Genomic DNA, 18,054 nt, shown 5'->3' with positions numbered 1-18,054 from the left:
GGCTTCTTTTGGTTATCACACCGACTATAACCTCATTCTTTTTCCACTATTTGCGACACTCTTACCCGACGTCTCTCTTAAGCGCGCTAGGGTTGCATGACCAATAGTCGGACGTCGGTCCGTCCTCCTCTTTAGTCGGTCTCGACGGACGTGACTCACAACACACACTCCTTCAGGCACCTACCAGGTTAAACCTGGTTAGTCGCCCCCGAATTGCATTGCCGAGGCGCCTGCATTGCTTGCCTGAGTGCCTAACCCCGGTAAAGCAAGGCCCATGCCCACTGTAAGGTACGCATGGGCCTTTTAGTTTACCTGGTTACGCATAGGTTGCGTCCGCAAAACCCTCCTAAAGAAACAATCGTCAAATGAGCGAGTCCCACTGAAACTTCCCAGACCTGAGACGTGCTCGCAAATGTACGTATTTTGGAAGTATTGTGTCTTCCCCTGCCCATTATTGGTCTTTTCGGTTACCCTGAAATTTTCTATTCTCTAGAGAAGCCATTGACCCACGAGAGTACGCGAAGGGCGATAACCCGTCCGAGCATTTAAGCTTTTTGCTATAGCCCAAGATATATCTAACAGAAAACCAACGAAAACACCTTTTTTACTGTGTGACTCGATCAATGTCGGAATCAATAGCACGATCTGGAATAATCGTTTGGATAATGGTAATCGTTGTGGGCGTTTTCTTATGTCGTTCACGTATAATGTACACTATGTATCAATTAAGGGGGCTGTCGTTAGTACTTCGTCGTAGTCCCCGATTTAACGTCCGCTTCTACGCGTCTGTATCCGGTCCACCTCTGTACTACCCGTCGACAGACAACCCTCTGTCGAGGGTCACCTGCTCGAGCAGGTGTCGTCGGGAGTCACAAGGCAAGGGACCAGCCAGGGGCCCATAGGGCTGTAGACGACGCCCCTGGTCGTTGTGAATGAAGAGTTGCTCCTCCGCGCGCACAGACAGTACACCTTTGTTTGATTTAGTCCCTGTTGAACCTGCTTTCTTGGCATTTCTACCCCTTGTTGTCCATCGCGTCTTAGAGCTGTAATTATGGCGGTACATCATTCGGGTGTTTTATTATTTTTGTTCTTACATCATGAAATCATTTTTGCACTTCACAAAAATAGTACTGTAAAAATAGATTACATTATATAAGCTCTATATACTACAAATTGAAATAGGAATACAACTAGTAAAAGAATACTCGGGCGTAGCTCTAGTATGCGACATATATCTAGCTCTAGGTCTTTACTTGAACAACACGTCGAGTTAGTCGACACGATGCAAGTCAAAGCAATGGGAACAGGTCGCTTTCTGTTCGCTTTCGATAGTACTTACAACTTACGTCACCGCCCTTTCACCTCTGTAAGCGTAATGTCACTGACATAGCCCACATCCCTTATTCACCGTCATGTTATTAATTCTATCTAAATTTATTCTTTTATGTCACATATATCATGGACGTAAGTTCTACTGGTGGTGTGTGCTCAGGATGAGTTTGGCTGTGTTTCGCTGTGTATCGCTAAACAAGGAAACAACACCTCCACGGAGCTTAGCGCGATTCACAACGTCCCGACCAATCAGAGCACACTGTGCTAACAAGGAGGGTGGGGGCTGGAGCTACTGGAGCTACTGGAGCTACAACGAGCCGTTAAAGGCAGGAAGTGAAATTCAGTGAATACACATAGTTTACAGAGATGCTGTATGAGAAACCAATGTGAGTTTGGAAAATTGCACAATATAAATCTATTCTAGTAGACCTCAGCAATGGAATTATGATCAGTGGAAATGGCCATGACATGGGACCTTTAAAAGTCATGTTGACCGAAATGCTGCAACATAATGTGGCAAAACTAGGTATATCTGCATAAAGTTCAGGTGTTTTTTTAATTTATTTTTAGGGTGTTCCGACTGAGTTGAATTGGTTCTTGTTTTTGTGTACTTTTTTATCTGACAAAAATGTGGACCTTTTAAATACACAAACAGAGATATAAACAAGGCATTCATTAACAAATATTTTATTAAAACATAGACATTTGTTAAAATTATAGTAGATATGAATTAAACTGACCCCTGTTTGGTTTAGTTTCACAGAAATGAAACTTAGATGCTGGGTGAAGTCATCATTATTGGCTCAGACAAGCTGAAACTGAAACAATGCTGCCAAGGTTCCCAAGAAGTGTGGCACCTTTACTTGTTTTAAGTATACATAAAACACAATCAGTTTGTTTGCCATCACATTAGTAATATAAATAAATGTATATAAAAACACAGTCCAACAAAATCAACGGTGTGATGCACTTAGAGAGTGAAGAAATCCATAAAAGACCAGATGTTCTATACTTCAATCTTTACAAAAGAAATGTAATGGCTTCTTCTTTGGACCATGTCCACCCAAGTTTTCACCCAAGTTTCATACAAGTTGTGTTTGTGCAGCAGTCCTGCTGAAAAACAAACAAACTGAACCAAAACATAACGTCTTTACAAAGCTATTAATCTTAAGGCCATGTAATATTGGGGGTTGGTAGTGGTAACCTGCTTAATGCTGTGTTAAAGGGGCATTGTTTAAAACAACCATTCAAATTCTCCCTGCACCCAACAAACTCCTCCCCAGTGACCTCAACATCTACAATTGAATACACGCCTACAGACCCGTCCTCAAATCCCACAAACACAAACTGCCGCTCACACACAACCAGAGTCAACGGATTCTTATCCAGACACACACTACCTATTCTTTCCCCGTCTGCGAGTCGTACAACCGTGAGGACTGGCCTGGCGTGCACGTAGCAGCCGCAGTTTTTCTCCACAGTGGTGCTGGGTTGAGATATGTAGGCAGCATAGCATCCAGTTGTATCCAAACAAGCTTTAATGACAGGACCCTCAGCCTTGAATGAGCACAGTCTGATCTGAGATAAGTCTAAGAGGTTGATGGCTTCATCGTCAGTAGACAGCAGGGCGTAGCTCCCATCACGGGACATTTGGAAGTCTTGTGGCTGACACTGAAAGCTATAAGGCAGCTGGAAGTGCCTGCACAGGGTGTCCTCTGTTACCTTCCAGGTGTACACTGCTCCTGAAGCCGCCATCACCACCACAAAGTCTGGATGGTCTGAAAGTGTGTGGAAAGCAACAACATGCTCAGAGCTCTCTATGCAGGAGAAGCGCTTGCTGATGGAGCCCGACCACAGACTGGCAGCTAACAGGTCTCTCCGTCGAAGGCCAATAAGGAAGGTGCTCTCAGGAGACACCTGGGCGTCAGATAGGTACGAGTTTATGCTGCACACAATGCTCCCGTGTGCCAGCTTCCAAACCCGAGACAACCCCCGTTTAGAAATACTGACCCCAAAGTTACTGTTGGGGGTGATCAGGATGTCTGTGGCTCTGCTGCCACTCATACGCAGGATGTTCTGCCCTGTTTCTGTAAGCCAAACGTATATTTCCCCTGTTGAGAGTGTGACAAGATGGAAGTTATTTGGGGAAAGGCGAAGTTTTTCTACAGGACCATCATGAAGGAAGTTATCGTGTGGAAGACCTGTTTCTAATCTCCATCTCCACACGGTCTCCGACCCATCAGAGGTGTAGAACCACTCTCCTGTCTGTTCAACCATCACTTGTTTTACTCCACACCCCATTTTCGGAGCTGTACCTGCAACACCTATCATCCCGGAGTCCCACACTGTCAAGAAACCATCAAGAGTGACACAAACAACATCTGAGGCCGTTTTGATGAGTTTCCAAGGCTGGTTGTTTACTTTTAAAGAGAGAACACACTCTCCTGTGCTGACCCTCCACACCAACACCAGGGGACAGGCGTCTAACAAAGCCAGGAAAAGGTGGCCATCCTGGGATAGTACAGCTTGAGTGAATATCTTCCCCTGCGGAGCAAGGAACTGGTCCCACAGCTCCCAGTCACAGGTATCCCACAGTGCAACTTGGTGGGATTGACACACCAGTAATGTGTGGATTTCATGTGAGTAATCCATATTAAGGATGTCATTAGATTTACCCCCAGTAAAGCTTTCTGTGACAAGTCTTGGTGGGTTTCTTTTGGCTGCTACATCCCATAGGGATACACCCCCTGTCCTGTCAACACAAGCCATTTCCCACATTTCTTCACACAGGATTATCAATGCAACTGCATTGTGGTTTGAGCTTGAACAACTGCCTAGGAGGCTGCCAGTGTTGGTGTCAAAAATGGACACTGTGCCTTCCTCCTGCCCACAGTACATGTAAAAGCCATTAGAGGAGCAAACCAAGCAGGTCACACAGCTCTGACACTGGAAATTAGTCAAAATCTCACTGGAGACGTCAAACACACTCACAAAACACTCATCTTTCCACCAGAGAAATATTTTGTTCTGACCAGCAACAAATCCTTCAACCTCGTTCACTGTTGTTTTCAAAGGGTCTTCAACCTGCAGAAACATTTCTGGGCCAGACACATCCCACAGGAAAAGCTTGTTGCATTGTGTTGAAAGAAGCAGGAAATGACCACTGCTCTTCACGCCTGCAAACTTCATCTCCTTCTGCTCGCAGCTCAGTGATAGTTTGACTATCTCACACCCAGAGCCTTTCCAAACCCAAGCCTCGCCATCATCCATGATCTCTGTGACCATCCCACTCTCTGTCCCAGCTGCTTCTCTAACAGAGACACCCTCAGTTTTGGCATCACGCTTCAAACACTGAATGGAGGGAACAGATGAAGGAGAGGGGAAAAGTGCTACTCCTAATCCTGTTCCTCTGTCCCTCCTCTCCTGTCTCATCTTACCGACATAACCTTCGAGGGCAGGAAACACCTCCAGGTAAGGGAGGAGGCTTGTCTCCATCACTGAGGGCAGCTGAAGGGGGGAGCTCTGCAACAAGCAAGCACAAGACTTCAATATGTTTGCTAGAAGTGCTCTTTCCCTTAATAAACTGAAGTGGTGTGACCCCTCCTCATCCTCTAACATGGCTACCAAATCTCCCAGGAGTCCTGCTTGAACCATAGCCTGGTGAAACCTCAAAGACATTAACAGCCCGTGCTCCAACTCCCCCCATTTGCTGCTTTTTTGCAAGTGGTAGGGCAATTCTAAGACCTTCCTCAAGTTCACCCGGCCATTGTTTTTGTTAGAAAGGGGAAAGACAAACGGCTGGCTGCATGGCTGCCTGTCAATGTGTATTCCCATTTTCCCTGAGATCCTGTTTGGTGCAGATGTCTGCTTAACAAGAAGTGGTTTTGCACCCCCACAAGACAATCTGCCACTAAAATAGTCCGCCAATGCCAAATGAATCTCCTTCCTCACCTCTTGAGAGCCTAAATATCTCTTAGCCACCACCAGCTTGAAATGCCTGCTTACCCAGGACAAAACATGTGACCCTGCAACTGTCCTCCTAATGAGGAAGCTCTTCAAATCTAGTAGAAGTCTCTCCACAACAATTTGTGGCACCCTCATATCGCAGGAAAGGCTTCCATCCTGTGGAACGTGCGCAGTCAGCACTTTGTGATCACAGAACAGCAGATCTGCGAGCTCGGCCTCAGTGAGCCCCGTCCTGGAGAGGGAGAGGAGAGAGAGGGCCCGAGTTACGATAAAGGGGCCATGCTTCTGCTCCAGGTGATCCAGAAATGCAGAAATAGATGAATGGACGCCATCAGGGAGAGAAGACTCAGTCACATCTGAATCTGATGAGGAGGGAATTAAAAGGGACAGAAAGAGAGAAATATAATCAGACGGTTTTTATTATTCAAAAATCGAATTCTTTTTTATTTGTGATGGCTGGAAAACTTGTGTTGCACTTAACAGCATAACATTTGTTTTTATCATTATTTTGAAAGGCAACAAAAACACAATATCCTAAAGCATTCAAGCATTTTATTTTCTATTCTCTTTTTTTGTATCCCTTTTGTCCCTTACTTTATTTTGTGTGTCACTGTGATTAATGTTGTTAACATTTTTTAATAGAAATGAAAATAAATGCATTTGAATTCATGTAATCCTTATAATGCATTTCAAACTTTTTATATCACAATGTAAATAATGCAAATGTCACCCCATCTTTTCTCATATAACACATGAAATGTGCTGAATAAAATACAGTACAATCCAGAAGAATGAAACTACATGTGTTACCTATTTCTAAAGATATAAAAACAGACAGAGTTTGAAGCTTAATACCCCATACAGGGTAGGGAGATAGGAAAATATTCAGAGACGGATTAATGCATTGCTTGTTTTGATATTGTCTTGGGCTTTGATGACTACAAGTAAAAATATAGAATTCTTATCCTTAAAGAGTGTTTGTTCAATGTATTAGTCGTACCAGAGTGCCAGAGCGAGGTGTGTGGTTGCAGGAGTCGAGCGTAGAGAGTCAGACGACAGGAAGTCAGCGCCTGGTTCACCAGCGCCTGTTGTCCTGAAGTCACCCTCCTCCCTGAACTGCTCAGAAGTGTTGCCAGCATCTTCACACACTGTTTCCTGTCCACCAGTCCCATCGGAACACACACATATCCCAACTCCTTCTCACTACCCTTTGACACACTCTGAGGCGGACTTCTCTGTGGTTTAAAGGCTTGCAGGACTTGTGTTTGGTTGGAGGAGACTGTGAGGATGAGTTTGACGCTGTGAGGAAGAGGGGAGGGGAGGCTGTCCAGGAATTCACTTCCAAAGTTGCCTTTAATGAGATCCAGGCCAACAAGGATCAGAACTAGAGGTTGTTTGGTAGAGGGCATGGAGGAGAGAAGGGATGTGAGACGCTCTTTAAGCTCAGATACACACATGTCGGGTGATGAGCTACAGTTAGTGTTGTATTCCCAGGGCTGAGTGATACAGCTAGGATCACCAAAGTAGTTGGGATTCTGCTCAGAGGAAGATTCGCTGTGATATCTCACGGCAATTAGATAACACAGGCTCGATAACAAGTGCTTGGGGGACTGGTTTATTGATAGGTGGCAAAAATAAGTGACCACCACAGGATCACAGTCTGGTAGCCACGACTTAATCTGTGGAGGGAGACAAAACACTTATATACCTTTTAGCCAAACCATATAGTACAGATTTTTTTTTGCTACGTTGTATTTATTTTATTTGAAATTCAAGATTTAGCCATAGATGATTTATTCTGATAAAGCTTCAAGCTACAAGAAACATTTCTCTTTAACTCTAAATTGTATTTAATAAAGCAATTATTCGACATGATGAGTCAATATATTTTTTGGTCAATATGATGTCAATAAGGGAAAATCACAATTCAAAGTTGTACCCAATTTAATGTATTCAAATGTCTCTCTTTGTGACAGTACAAAACCCAACTACAGTATTCAGTATACAGTAAAACATCTATATTTCTGATACTTCATATAAAAGACTAACACTTCATAATGATAGGCATTGTTGTCTTACGGAAAATGAGTTTTTTGATTATAAAAATTGTTGCAAATAATTTCTGTCACTAACTTATTGATTCATTTACTATTTATTTTCATTTTTGGGGTACTTAAAGGTGGGGTAGGTCATTTGAAAATACACAGCTGGAAAAAATCTGCCACTTCCTGACAGAGCCCCTTCTCCAACACACACGAACGCGCACATGACCAATGAGGGCACGAGATAACTTTGTGCACAGATGGAAGGCTGACAGGCAGGTAGGCCATCCAATTATTTTAGCCGGGCCGGCTCAGATGATTGGTCTTTTTACAGTACTACGGCTTCCACAGATGACATATTTTTATGGATTTTTTTGTCAAAGCACTTAAGATATTCATTGCTATCGGGATGTTAAGAGCGTTCCATGGAATATAACAAAAAGTGTATCTCGAGCCGGTTTCTCAAACTTACCCTACCTTCAAAGCAAAAAATAAGTAGCCTACATTTAATTATTGGAAAAGGATGAAAAACTCTACTCTAAATGACTATGTGTTCATCCTCCTTAATTATAAATACGTGTGCTCTATTGTCTGTTCATAATTAATTGATCTGTTTTTGGATATGAATTGGGATTGGCAGGAATTAAAACCTTATTTGAGTTTCCCATTTCACTTCAGTCCACTGACCTGTTGAGCACAGTGAGCCATCAGAACTGTCTTTCCTGTGCACGGGCCTCCTGTCACCACTAGGGGGCGCTGCCGCTCACTCTGCTCCACATAGGCTCTGACCTGCAGCAAATACAAATACTCTCCTTTAATGCATGGCACCTTAAAAAGTTGTCTACATCACAATTTCACAGGAAAAATAGACCAAACAGTATCCCCAAAATACATTTAAACTGGTTATAACACGTCATTTACTCATTTGTAAAGTAATTATTTCACTGAGAAGAGATCTCCTCAGCTCTTAATCCTTTACAATGTCAAAGGAAAGATAAAACAGAAGTGTCTATATCTACACAATAAGTATATACAAAGACAATATGTTAATGCTGCTTTTTGTGTTTAGAAAACAGATAAAGACCTCCTCCTGACCTCTTCCTCCTCAGGCCGAATGACATTATATAACCTCGACAGCGAGTCACACAGCTCCTGCTGCTCGGCCTGCTCTCTAGCCAAAGCATCGCTGTGCTGAGAGCCATCGCTGCTGTGTGAGATGTTCCAGCTGTCAATCAAACCCACAAGGTCGCAGTACACCTGTTGGCACAGAGACTCGGCATAGCCCCGCCTCCTGGCTGTCGTGTAACCATATCGACGGTCACACTCTGTGGCCGTGGTGTAGACCAGAAGCTGGGAGGAACCGATGAGACCAGGCAGGAAGTGGTCACAAAGCTCTGAGAACAGTTGTCCATCAGTGGGTGTTGTCCCTAGGTCAAAGGTAGCAGCCTAACAAAAAAGCACAAGGAAAAAGTTATTATTATTAATTTCTGTATTTATTTTCTAGCTTTAATACAGACTCTAATGTATGTACCTTGATAGATATAGACATAGATATTCTAAGCACATCTTGATGCTTTCAATAACACAAGTCATGTTTATCTTTCTCTAAGTACTACTTACTTGAAAGAGGCAGAGAGCACTTTTTTTTGCATGTTCCCCACGTCAACATGTGCATGACTCACATCTCTAACCCTTTTACTTGAATTAAAATGCTTGATGTCTTTGATGTCCTTCTATGGTAGTGGGGATCTATAAGCTTACGTTAACTTTTCCTTTAAACTGTTTGTTATTTAGTTCAGCAAGGCTATGAACATCTCTGGGAGGCCCCACCTGCTCCTTCTGGAAAACAATGGTGATAACATTTGGTTTCTGAAAGGCAAATCTGCCACATGATCAGCAGTTAGAGAAGATGTCTCCTTCCAAAACTTGTAAAATAAGGAAAAAAGCATTTGAAATGTGTGTGGATGAAAGTGCTGTGTTTCTTGCAGAAATGCAGAGACAATAATGACACTCACCTCTGACTGCTGCTGAGGAGGTGACTTCATACAGCTCTTCTTTGTCTCTCCTTTTGCATTGATGACCTTGTGGACGTAAACCAGGCAGCGTCTGATGATCTCATTATCAGGACGGGTGTCCAGAGCAAACCTCAGATCTGCATCGAGGGCTGTAGAGAAGCAGCAAATCACATATTAAATGATATCTCAACATCCAGAAAAACTCCTTCACTGACGTACATTATATCTCACCTGACCTGCAGTAGCTATTGGCTGTCTTTGGGCTCATAACACCGTGTTGAACACACAGACTGACAATAGTCTGAAACACCTTCCTTAACTCTTCCTCTTTAGGAGTCATTGGAGTCTCCTCTTCCTCCTTTGCCTCCACCTCCTGAACAACACACAGATAGGAACAGCCCCAGAGTTTAACAGTTGTAGTAACACATGTTTAGAAAATATAGAAATGTTATTAATCAAGGTAAATGATATCTAAAATATGATCACATACAACACGGTTAGGATGGTATACTGTAGACTGTGTAATGTCATGTGCGCATGTGCTTCAAATGATTGTTCTGCATTCATTGCTCCATTGTAATCCTGCTAGTAATCCCCCCCTTTTTTTTTTTTTAATGAACCAGAAATCTGAATTTAATTGAATCCTAATGAAGACACAAAATGAATCATGTATTTCTGAGGTTGAGTGTGACCACCTGAGGGCAGCAGGTGGGTCTGTGTGGAGGTCTCAGGCAGTAGGAGGGGGGGAGGGTGTTCTCGTCCCTCCGGTACGCCTGCTCCAGCTCCTGGGTGCGGACCCCCGCCCGCTGACCCTCCTGCAGCAGCAGCTGGAAGTCGGACACCTCCACCTGGGTAGGCAGACTTGCTGAGCCATACTGATGCCCTACCAGAGCCTGCAGCGCCACCACATGGACACAGAACGAACAGCATTATGGGATTCCTCTTTCAGCACAGATTCATTCACACTCAAATGGGTGTTTATGGATTTATAAAAGCTCAACAGGGACTGATTTAATGACAGTGTATAATAGTGCCTCATGGCTGTGGTATTACTCAAACTATGATTCAATTACGTTTTATTTTTTAAAACACCAGGATGCTCGAGGGGGACCCAAGATGACTACATTAAATCTGGGGATTTATTTACCAGTAAAAAAGGTCCTGAGGAGCTCTTTCTGCATTCTTCAATCAGCTGCTGTCTGCTGTTTTCCTCTGGCCAACTACTGGAGTCACTGGACTCAAATGGGTCTAACACCTACACACACACACACACACACACACACACACACACACACACACACACACACACACACACACACACGAATAATTAAAACACTCGAGAGGAGAGATGACTGATAATCCGTTTGTGAAAAGCACACAGAGAGGAGCACAATCGGGACAGGTGGTGGCTCAGAAACACATGATACTCTTCCCTTTCTCTAATTACACATGCTGCTGAAAAGAGACGGCACAATGTGCTGGTTGAAGAGCCTGAGGCAATTTCATCGACACATTACGCACCGAGTCGCTTTACAGCTGCTCATCTCTTTACAGCTGCTCATCTCTTTTCCTTGGAAGCTACCAAATAATGTTGCTTTTGTATTCCAATGTTGACATGAAACGATGTCCCTCAGTGTGTTTTACAAGGAGGAGTCTGCAATAGTGCAATAACAATAAGCCAACTGAGAGGAAATATCCTTTTGGGTGCACACTTTTAGAAAACTCATATTTCTGTGTATAATGAGTGTTGATCAGACCATACAAGTTTTACTCAGGACCTTCACCTCTGAATCCATATCAGCTTCATTATGTTCAACATTTTGAGAACAAAACAATTACACAAATGAATGTAAACAATATTCTATGAAGGAATTGTTAATGAAAATTTGAATATCATCAGGTTAGAAAAATCAAACTACCTGGGACACATCACTGAAAACAGTTGATAAATGCAACTTTTGTTTAAAAATTAAAAAACAAGTTAGTTACATTGTTTCCTTTTAGACCACAGCTGAATGTTCCTCCTTCTGTAAAAGCCATCACGACAACACTAATACCTTTGCATCTGAAATACACAACACGCATCACACATACACATTTAGAAAGATAAGTGTGTACTGACCCTGACATCCAGTCCCAGTGTGTGTCTGCAGTGCTCTCTAAGTTTTGGAAACACACTCTCTCTCAGAGCTCTGCGCTCCACCACGCTATCTGTACAGAGCATAAACACAAACAACATCTGATCACAACAACCTTCAGAAACATAACAACACATTCAGGCATTGGTTTCTTTTCATACTGTACCTTCAGGGTTGGAGCACAGATAGAGTTTCACACAGGTGGAATTTGAAGTTGACCAGTCCATTTGTTTTCAGAGAAAGAGTTGGGAAGTTGCTAAAATAAAGCAAATAAAGCTAAAACTTCTGGCATGAACATGTTCAATGGCCCACATAAAAGTGACCAATTGCTGCTTTGCTGCTCTGCGCTGTTGTTTCCCTTCTACTTCCCGCTCCACTCAAGAAACTCTGGCCTCGGGTGTTTATAAAGTGTGTCATCATGATCACACCCACCTCCAGAGACTACACACACACACACACACACACACACACACACACACACACACACACACACACACACACACACACACACACACAATTAGTTACAGGAAGGCAAAACATTACAAACAACCACACAACAGAAATAAAAGAAGTGATCACAAAAACAACTTTCAATATTTTTTTATTAATTAACATTTGTACACAATAAATACAAACTTTATTTTTTTGTACAGCCAATAATAATATGCAGAAAGACTTTTGCACCTGCATATTATTGTCACCATGGCAACAGTCTGAAGAGAGAAGGCCAGTTGCTCCACCACGTCGTTTAAAACAGCAGCTGTGCAGCTGCGCCAAATCGAAGGATGAAACATAAAATAATTATATAATACATAAAAAACAAAAACAGGCTCATAACAAATAATTCAACACTGTAGTGGACCAAAGGGACTGTCAAAAAGGGAACATCATCCTGATCAAAGGGGTAACTGGCAACGGAAGTCATACATTTTGTATTTGATAGAAAGACTGATTGAGCTTTTATTGTGTGAAGTTCTGTGAGAGGCTGCCGTAAAACCAAACATTTCAAACAAAGTTAGAAAACTATTTTAAATGAGAGCTGAAGGAGAAGCTTGACCACAGTCACGAGTCGAAACCAGTTCCTACAACATCAGTGGAGCACTGTAGCTTATTCCAGAAAGCTTAACTTTGTGAGGTGTGGATGCTGCAGAAAATGTTGTTTCTAGTTCCGTCTTGATTTCTGGCATCAGCTTTCTCAATCCAACATAATTCCACTTTGCAAATGGGAAACCAATCAGATTGAGCACAGATCAGAAAGTACCAGAGATTGAATACTGTCCTTTTTTGTTTTGACATATTTCTAGAGCTGTCTCACAACAGGGTACAACTATATCTAATTGTTTCCAGCTGTGAGGAGGTCCCTTTAATAATGTGTTGCAATATGTAGCAATATTGTACATTAACACCACACTGGAAAAGCAAGCAAGCTTAAAGTCCATTCTGTCATTATGAATCTGATGTATTCAATGTGAACGCTCTATCAAACCGCGAGTGTGTAAGTCAAACACAGATCCGATGCTCTCCTCTTTAACAAGCACACGCAAATGGGTCCTCTTTAAGTCCATAAAACCACATTCTCTCAAAGTATCAAACATCACTTACTATGATCATGTCGTTTTTTTCTTCTAAGTTTAGAAAAACACCAAATAACATTTTCCACAATATTCTCTCTGTCTCTTTGGAAGAGTGGAGAATATATATATATATAAAAGAGTCGTCAGTCACACTGAAATAAAAAGCATTCGAGACAGAATCAGAATGAAGAGAAGTACTCTGATTTCTGTATTAAACTGCAGTGATTCATCAGAGTCTTTCCATTCATGCTGATACTGTTTTAAGATACTGCTACTCTCCAGGGAAGGTACAAATAAATAAAAGTGCTACGCTGCCCTTTAGGCAAGGGGTTTTAAAGGCTTGACGGGTATTTAAGGGGGAAGATTGTTTACTTTAAGTAAAAAAAACACAACGGAATTGTACTTAGCTCCATTTGAATGTCGTTTGCTAGTTCTGTCCATTATGGGCAATGTATTTTTTTTTTTTCAATTCCTACCACCTTTTATCAAATACAAATAAAGATGATACCAAGTTGGAAATGTTAAAGGTCCATTTGTTGTTATGGATGTTTTTTCTGCTGTTTCGTAGCACACCAACAGAACAAATAATACCTGTGAATGTATTGCGTGTCAACTAAAGGTTATAGGTGAAGTGATCAGTGTCATACATGAACAAAATCAACATGAGAGGAGGTATGATCTGTAGGGATAAAACCTTTACAGTTCATTCTGTGATTCATAACGCCTGACCTAAACATGATCAGTGTCTATATCATCTCAAAAAATATCTTTGTCACCACACAGAGTGAACGCCAACATGTCTGTGCTTTCGAACACATCATCAGCCTCCTCCTAAACCAACCAGCGATATAAGCCCACTGATGCTCACAGAATGAAAGATATAGCAATGTGTGCGTAATATAATGTAACTTGATTTGTGTATATGATAGCCACCAATTCACACTGACTGCAAATGGACAAAATTGACATTAGAGGAAAGAGGAAGAGAAAGAAAGGAAGGGCGGGAAGAGAGGTGGAGCAGAGAGGAGGATCCAGCCTCCCTTTTCTCTCTTGTTCCTTCATCCCCTTAACCCCTCCTACTCTCGTATCTCTCCTTCATACTGTATTTACAATGCCCTTTCGGTATAAAATGAGGATAAAACTTCCACTACATATCAGACATGGTATTCCATCAGCTCAGTTAGTCTATATGAACATTCCTATGACAACAGTAATGTACTGTACTAATACACATTGAATACGTATGATGATAAGGATTATATATGGTGAGGGAAGGGCTGGCGAGGGGGACACACTGCGTCCACACACCACCCAGTTTCTCTGTCCATTTACTTCAACCCCAACTTCAATCCAAATCATGACACGTTTGGCAAGTTTTATCTCATCAAGCTTACTCTACATTGAGCACAGTGGAAATAATTGTTATTTTATGCTGTCATCGATCCTCAACATGTTGTAGCTGTCTGTGACTTTGCTTCTGATACAATTCCAAATCTTAAAGTTTCATACTTTAGCTAGCTAGCTTTGTTGCAACTTCTTTACTAACATGCTTTAGCTACAGTTAGAAGGGTGTATACTGTGATGTCACAGACACATGAAGTCAACTATTTGGGTTATTCGCTTCAGCTACAGAAGGTGGTTAGCTTTGCTAACAGTGTTGTCATTTAGGCTAGGTAGCCACACAGTCGATCTCTTTTGCTCCAATATAAGCAATTTTCATGTTTTATGAGGAACTTTTAATAACCTTGTATATTTCTTTAAATAATCAATTTTAATTCAGAACTAAGTAAACCTGGCACTTTGTGTTCAGTTCTAAGTTTGATTAGTTTATAACCCTTTACTACATGTTGTCACTTCAGGGCTCTGTAACTTTTCACAGGTTTGATTATTATTTGTAAGCAGTCAGTGAAAAATGGGAGATTTCTCAAATGTAGCAGAATGATCATCCTGTACAGAGAGGTGACCAGTACAATGTCTTGAAGTTAACCTAACAAGATGAAAGAAAAACTTGCCAAACCTATCATTCCCTTTCCCTCCCACCCCCCCCCGTCTCTAAACATTCGTCCTCCTCTTCAGTGTGCTCTGGTCTGCTGTCCGATGAGGTAAAGTTTTAAGGCAAGAATGAAAGGACGGGGGAGGGTTGAGAGGCGCGTGGGGGCGGCTAGAGCTGCACTTCATTAGGAAGCGAATACGTAGATTATTCAATTGGACCCTCTGCCTCCATCCATCTCTGTGCTCTCCTGCTCAACTTGAGTATGAGAGATGTGGAAAGTATGGAGGGTGGGCGTCAGATGTGGTTCAGTTCAGTTTACTTCACATTGTGTTGTTTGAGCTGAATTCAGTTCAGAGCAGTTTAGTTCCCCAGCCTTTAGGATGCGTCTGTCTGTCGTCTGTTTTCATTTCTTTCTGCCAGCCATCTTAACTGTCTGTCACACCAGCGTGATCTCCACCTCCTCCGTCTTCTCACTCTTCTCTTGCGGTCGGCGGGGGTGCTGTTTGGGTGGAGGAGGAGCAGCACGCACCTGCAGGGGTGAAGGAAAACATAATATATGTAAGATGGCCCACTTTCTGTTTATATGAGAAACAGCTTTATGTTCATGCCTGCTCTGAGACACCGTATCTCTCCCAAAAACGTTTAGGGACTTGAAAAAATAAAACTCAGAAGTCTGACTGGAAATAATAATTGGGATTCAGAGTCAGTTAAAAAAACACTTTGACTAATACAGAGCTACTATCCATTACTTTCATTATTGAAAAATTGAAGTAATCTGTAAAATATAACACAATAGAGGCAAATACTATCAGTATCAAAACCCAAAGATAATTAGTTTACTGTCACACAATATACAAATATTGACAGCAAAGTAAAAAAAAAAAGGTACAGAACACTTGAATAATTTTTATACTAACAGGTCGTAGTTTGCTTGGGCCTCCATCAGGGGTAAATCGCAGTGGCTGAGGAAATCCTGGAGACACTGGACTTTTGCCAGAGCTTTGATCTAGAGAGAGAGAGGAGAAATATTTCTTAAACAAAAGATCTCACACTAAAAAGCCACAATGGCCTGTGTGTGTGTGTGTGTGTGTGTGTGTGTGTGTGTGTGTGTGTGTGTGTGTGTGTGTGTGTGTGTGTGTGTGTGTGTGTGTGTGCGTGCGTGTGAGTGTGTGAGTGTGTGTTTGTGTGTGTCTTACTGTTGTTGGGCAGCGGTCCTTTGTTTGACGAGGAGGGCGGAGGAGGCTTGTGCTCCCCGTTAAGTGCGGTTGAAGGTGAGCGTGGGAGAGGCGGCGGGGTGGAGTTTTCTGGACTGGTGAAAGGGCTGATGGGAGGTTGTTCATACAGCGGGAGGGGTGGCAGAGAACATGGCAACTTCTCAGAAGGAGAAATCTGAAGAAAGAGACAGAAATAAAGAAATTCATACATTTGCTGAGAATTGCTGCTTACTTGCGATCCTATTAATATACCCAATGCTCCCTAATCCCTATCGCTACATACATTATATCAAACTGAGAGCACAGACTGGTTAAAGTAAAACATTTTGAAACACAGCCAAAATAATCTTTAAAGAAAATGGCTAAGTAACTAGCTGAAACTGAAAAACAGGACACTGGAAATGGTAATAAGTATTAGGAGAATTATTTTTTCCCAAAATGTCAGTTGAGCCTGATGGTGGTGCTAAAAACACAATTTGTTCATGTAATAAATAAACAGGGCTAATGTGTTTTATTTGTTTAATTATATATCAAGCAGAAAGTTGTTACAGTAAAATGCATTCATTTGGAGTCGTGTTTATGGCAACCTGATAAAAGCTTTAATACTCACTTTATTTTTTACTCTATTGTTGGCCTCCATCAACTCCTGAGGGAAATAAGTTCAGTTAAGTACAGTTATTTTAAAGCCTTTTCATTGAAAAAACAGCACCTACAGATAATGCCAAGCAAGAAGTGAGAGTTGCAGGGTGTTAAACCATAGCAGAATATTTAAAGATGCTAAACGCTCAATATAGATCAGGGAAACAGATACACCCTTATTGGTTTTGTCACTAGAAGCAAACCCTTTCACAACAGTGGTTTAACTTAATACAACAGTATTGATTAAAACAGCTTTTGGTGAAACACCAAAGGAATACCATAAAGAAAACCTTCAAAAAGAAATGCCGGTTAACTATATTGAAGTATGAGCTTCCACTTATTACAACAAATCTGCTTCCGCCGAAGTATTATTCAGTAACTTTGAGATTGTTTTACTTATCTTCCCCACACACCACTTAAACCATGTTTAGAGTTGCTGCGGAGTGTGTTATGTCTACAGTATTTTCGGAAAGGGAGAGGCTGCACAGTATGCTTCCTGTAGCTGAACCTCTAATAGGGCTCTGCCACAGATAACACATCTTCCTGTGATCGCAGTGCAGGATTTTCTCAGAGCGCTCCAGCAACACCGCAGTTCTGATCCACTGTTTGTGAACTCTGCCCTGCTGATAAATCTACTGGACNCCGGTTAGTAAAAACCATGAATTAATGCTTTGACAAGTCTGCAGACAAGACGGCAGGCGAAAAACCTTTTAAAATGTGTGTTTTCTGAATGGAGATCGGCTAAGGCCGATCTCCATTCAGAAAACACACATTTTAAAAGGTTTTTCGCCTGCCGTCTTGTCTGCAGACTTGTCAAAGCATTAATTCATGGTTTTTACTAACCGGTATCAGTATGTTGTTACTTTGGCATCATTTTGAAACATGTATTACAATTAAATCACGGTAAAATATGTTCATTTTGTTGTAGTTGCCAGCGATTCTCTCACTAGTTCAGCCCGGTTGTTGCCCCGGAAAGAACCTCGATTTTGGAGAGCCAGAAAAACTTTGAAAAAGTACTAGCTAGCCGGAACTACGCCTAGTGGAAACGCAACCAAAAACACTTAAACCGCACTCCACGCTTTAGTGGAAACGCACCATTACGGCCCCTACACACGGCGGCGTGCGTTGTCGCTTGCCTGCG

General features: G+C 42.0%; 2 protein-coding genes across 2 annotated transcripts; both read right to left on the bottom strand.

Annotated features, from left to right (window-relative positions):
* Positions 1-2,040: 2,040 nt before the first annotated feature.
* Positions 2,041-11,806, bottom strand: LOC104945118 (NACHT and WD repeat domain-containing protein 2). The gene is made up of 10 exons (XM_010770740.1): positions 11,660-11,806; positions 11,478-11,566; positions 10,503-10,610; positions 10,051-10,248; positions 9,587-9,728; positions 9,356-9,504; positions 8,436-8,786; positions 8,028-8,129; positions 6,299-6,977; positions 2,041-5,660 (listed from the first exon to the last, which is right to left on the bottom strand). Exons 1-10 carry the CDS (start codon positions 11,718-11,720, stop codon positions 2,500-2,502), a joined length of 5,040 nt encoding a protein of 1,679 aa, XP_010769042.1. The 5' UTR covers positions 11,721-11,806; the 3' UTR covers positions 2,041-2,499.
* A 278-nt stretch (positions 11,807-12,084) lies between these two features.
* Positions 12,085-16,917, bottom strand: LOC104945119 (FCH and double SH3 domains protein 2-like). Its single transcript, XM_010770741.1, has 4 exons — positions 16,885-16,917; positions 16,257-16,449; positions 15,978-16,066; positions 12,085-15,589 (listed from the first exon to the last, which is right to left on the bottom strand). The coding sequence occupies exons 1-4, from the start codon at positions 16,912-16,914 to the stop codon at positions 15,497-15,499; spliced, it is 405 nt and encodes a 134-aa protein (XP_010769043.1). The 5' UTR covers positions 16,915-16,917; the 3' UTR covers positions 12,085-15,496.
* Positions 16,918-18,054: the final 1,137 nt, after the last annotated feature.

Source organism: Notothenia coriiceps, unplaced genomic scaffold (genome assembly GCF_000735185.1).
Source record: "Notothenia coriiceps isolate Sejong01 unplaced genomic scaffold, NC01 NC01_scaffold00009193, whole genome shotgun sequence".
Taxonomy (NCBI): Eukaryota; Metazoa; Chordata; class Actinopteri; order Perciformes; family Nototheniidae; genus Notothenia; species Notothenia coriiceps.
The sequence above is the reverse complement of the archived record's forward strand: the minus strand, read 5'-3'. Positions and strand labels throughout refer to the sequence as shown.

Excerpts from the sequence above, each read along its gene's own strand:
- LOC104945119 (XM_010770741.1), bottom strand. The coding sequence starts at position 16,914 with ATGGAGGCCAACAATAGAGTAAAAAATAAA. Across the intron at positions 16,450-16,884 it reads ACAATAGAGTAAAAAATAAA|ATTTCTCCTTCTGAGAAGTT; the intron begins GTGAGTATTAAA and ends CTCTTTCTTCAG. Across the intron at positions 15,590-15,977 it reads GCCCAAGCAAACTACGACCT|GTGCGTGCTGCTCCTCCTCC; the intron begins GTTAGTATAAAA and ends TCACCCCTGCAG.
- LOC104945118 (XM_010770740.1), bottom strand. The coding sequence starts at position 11,720 with ATGGACTGGTCAACTTCAAATTCCACCTGTGTGAAACTCTATCTGTGC. Across the intron at positions 8,130-8,435 it reads TTCGGCCTGAGGAGGAAGAG|GTCAGAGCCTATGTGGAGCA; the intron begins GTCAGGAGGAGG and ends TATTTGCTGCAG. Across the intron at positions 5,661-6,298 it reads CACCTCGCTCTGGCACTCTG|ATTCAGATGTGACTGAGTCT; the intron begins GTACGACTAATA and ends CCTCCTCATCAG.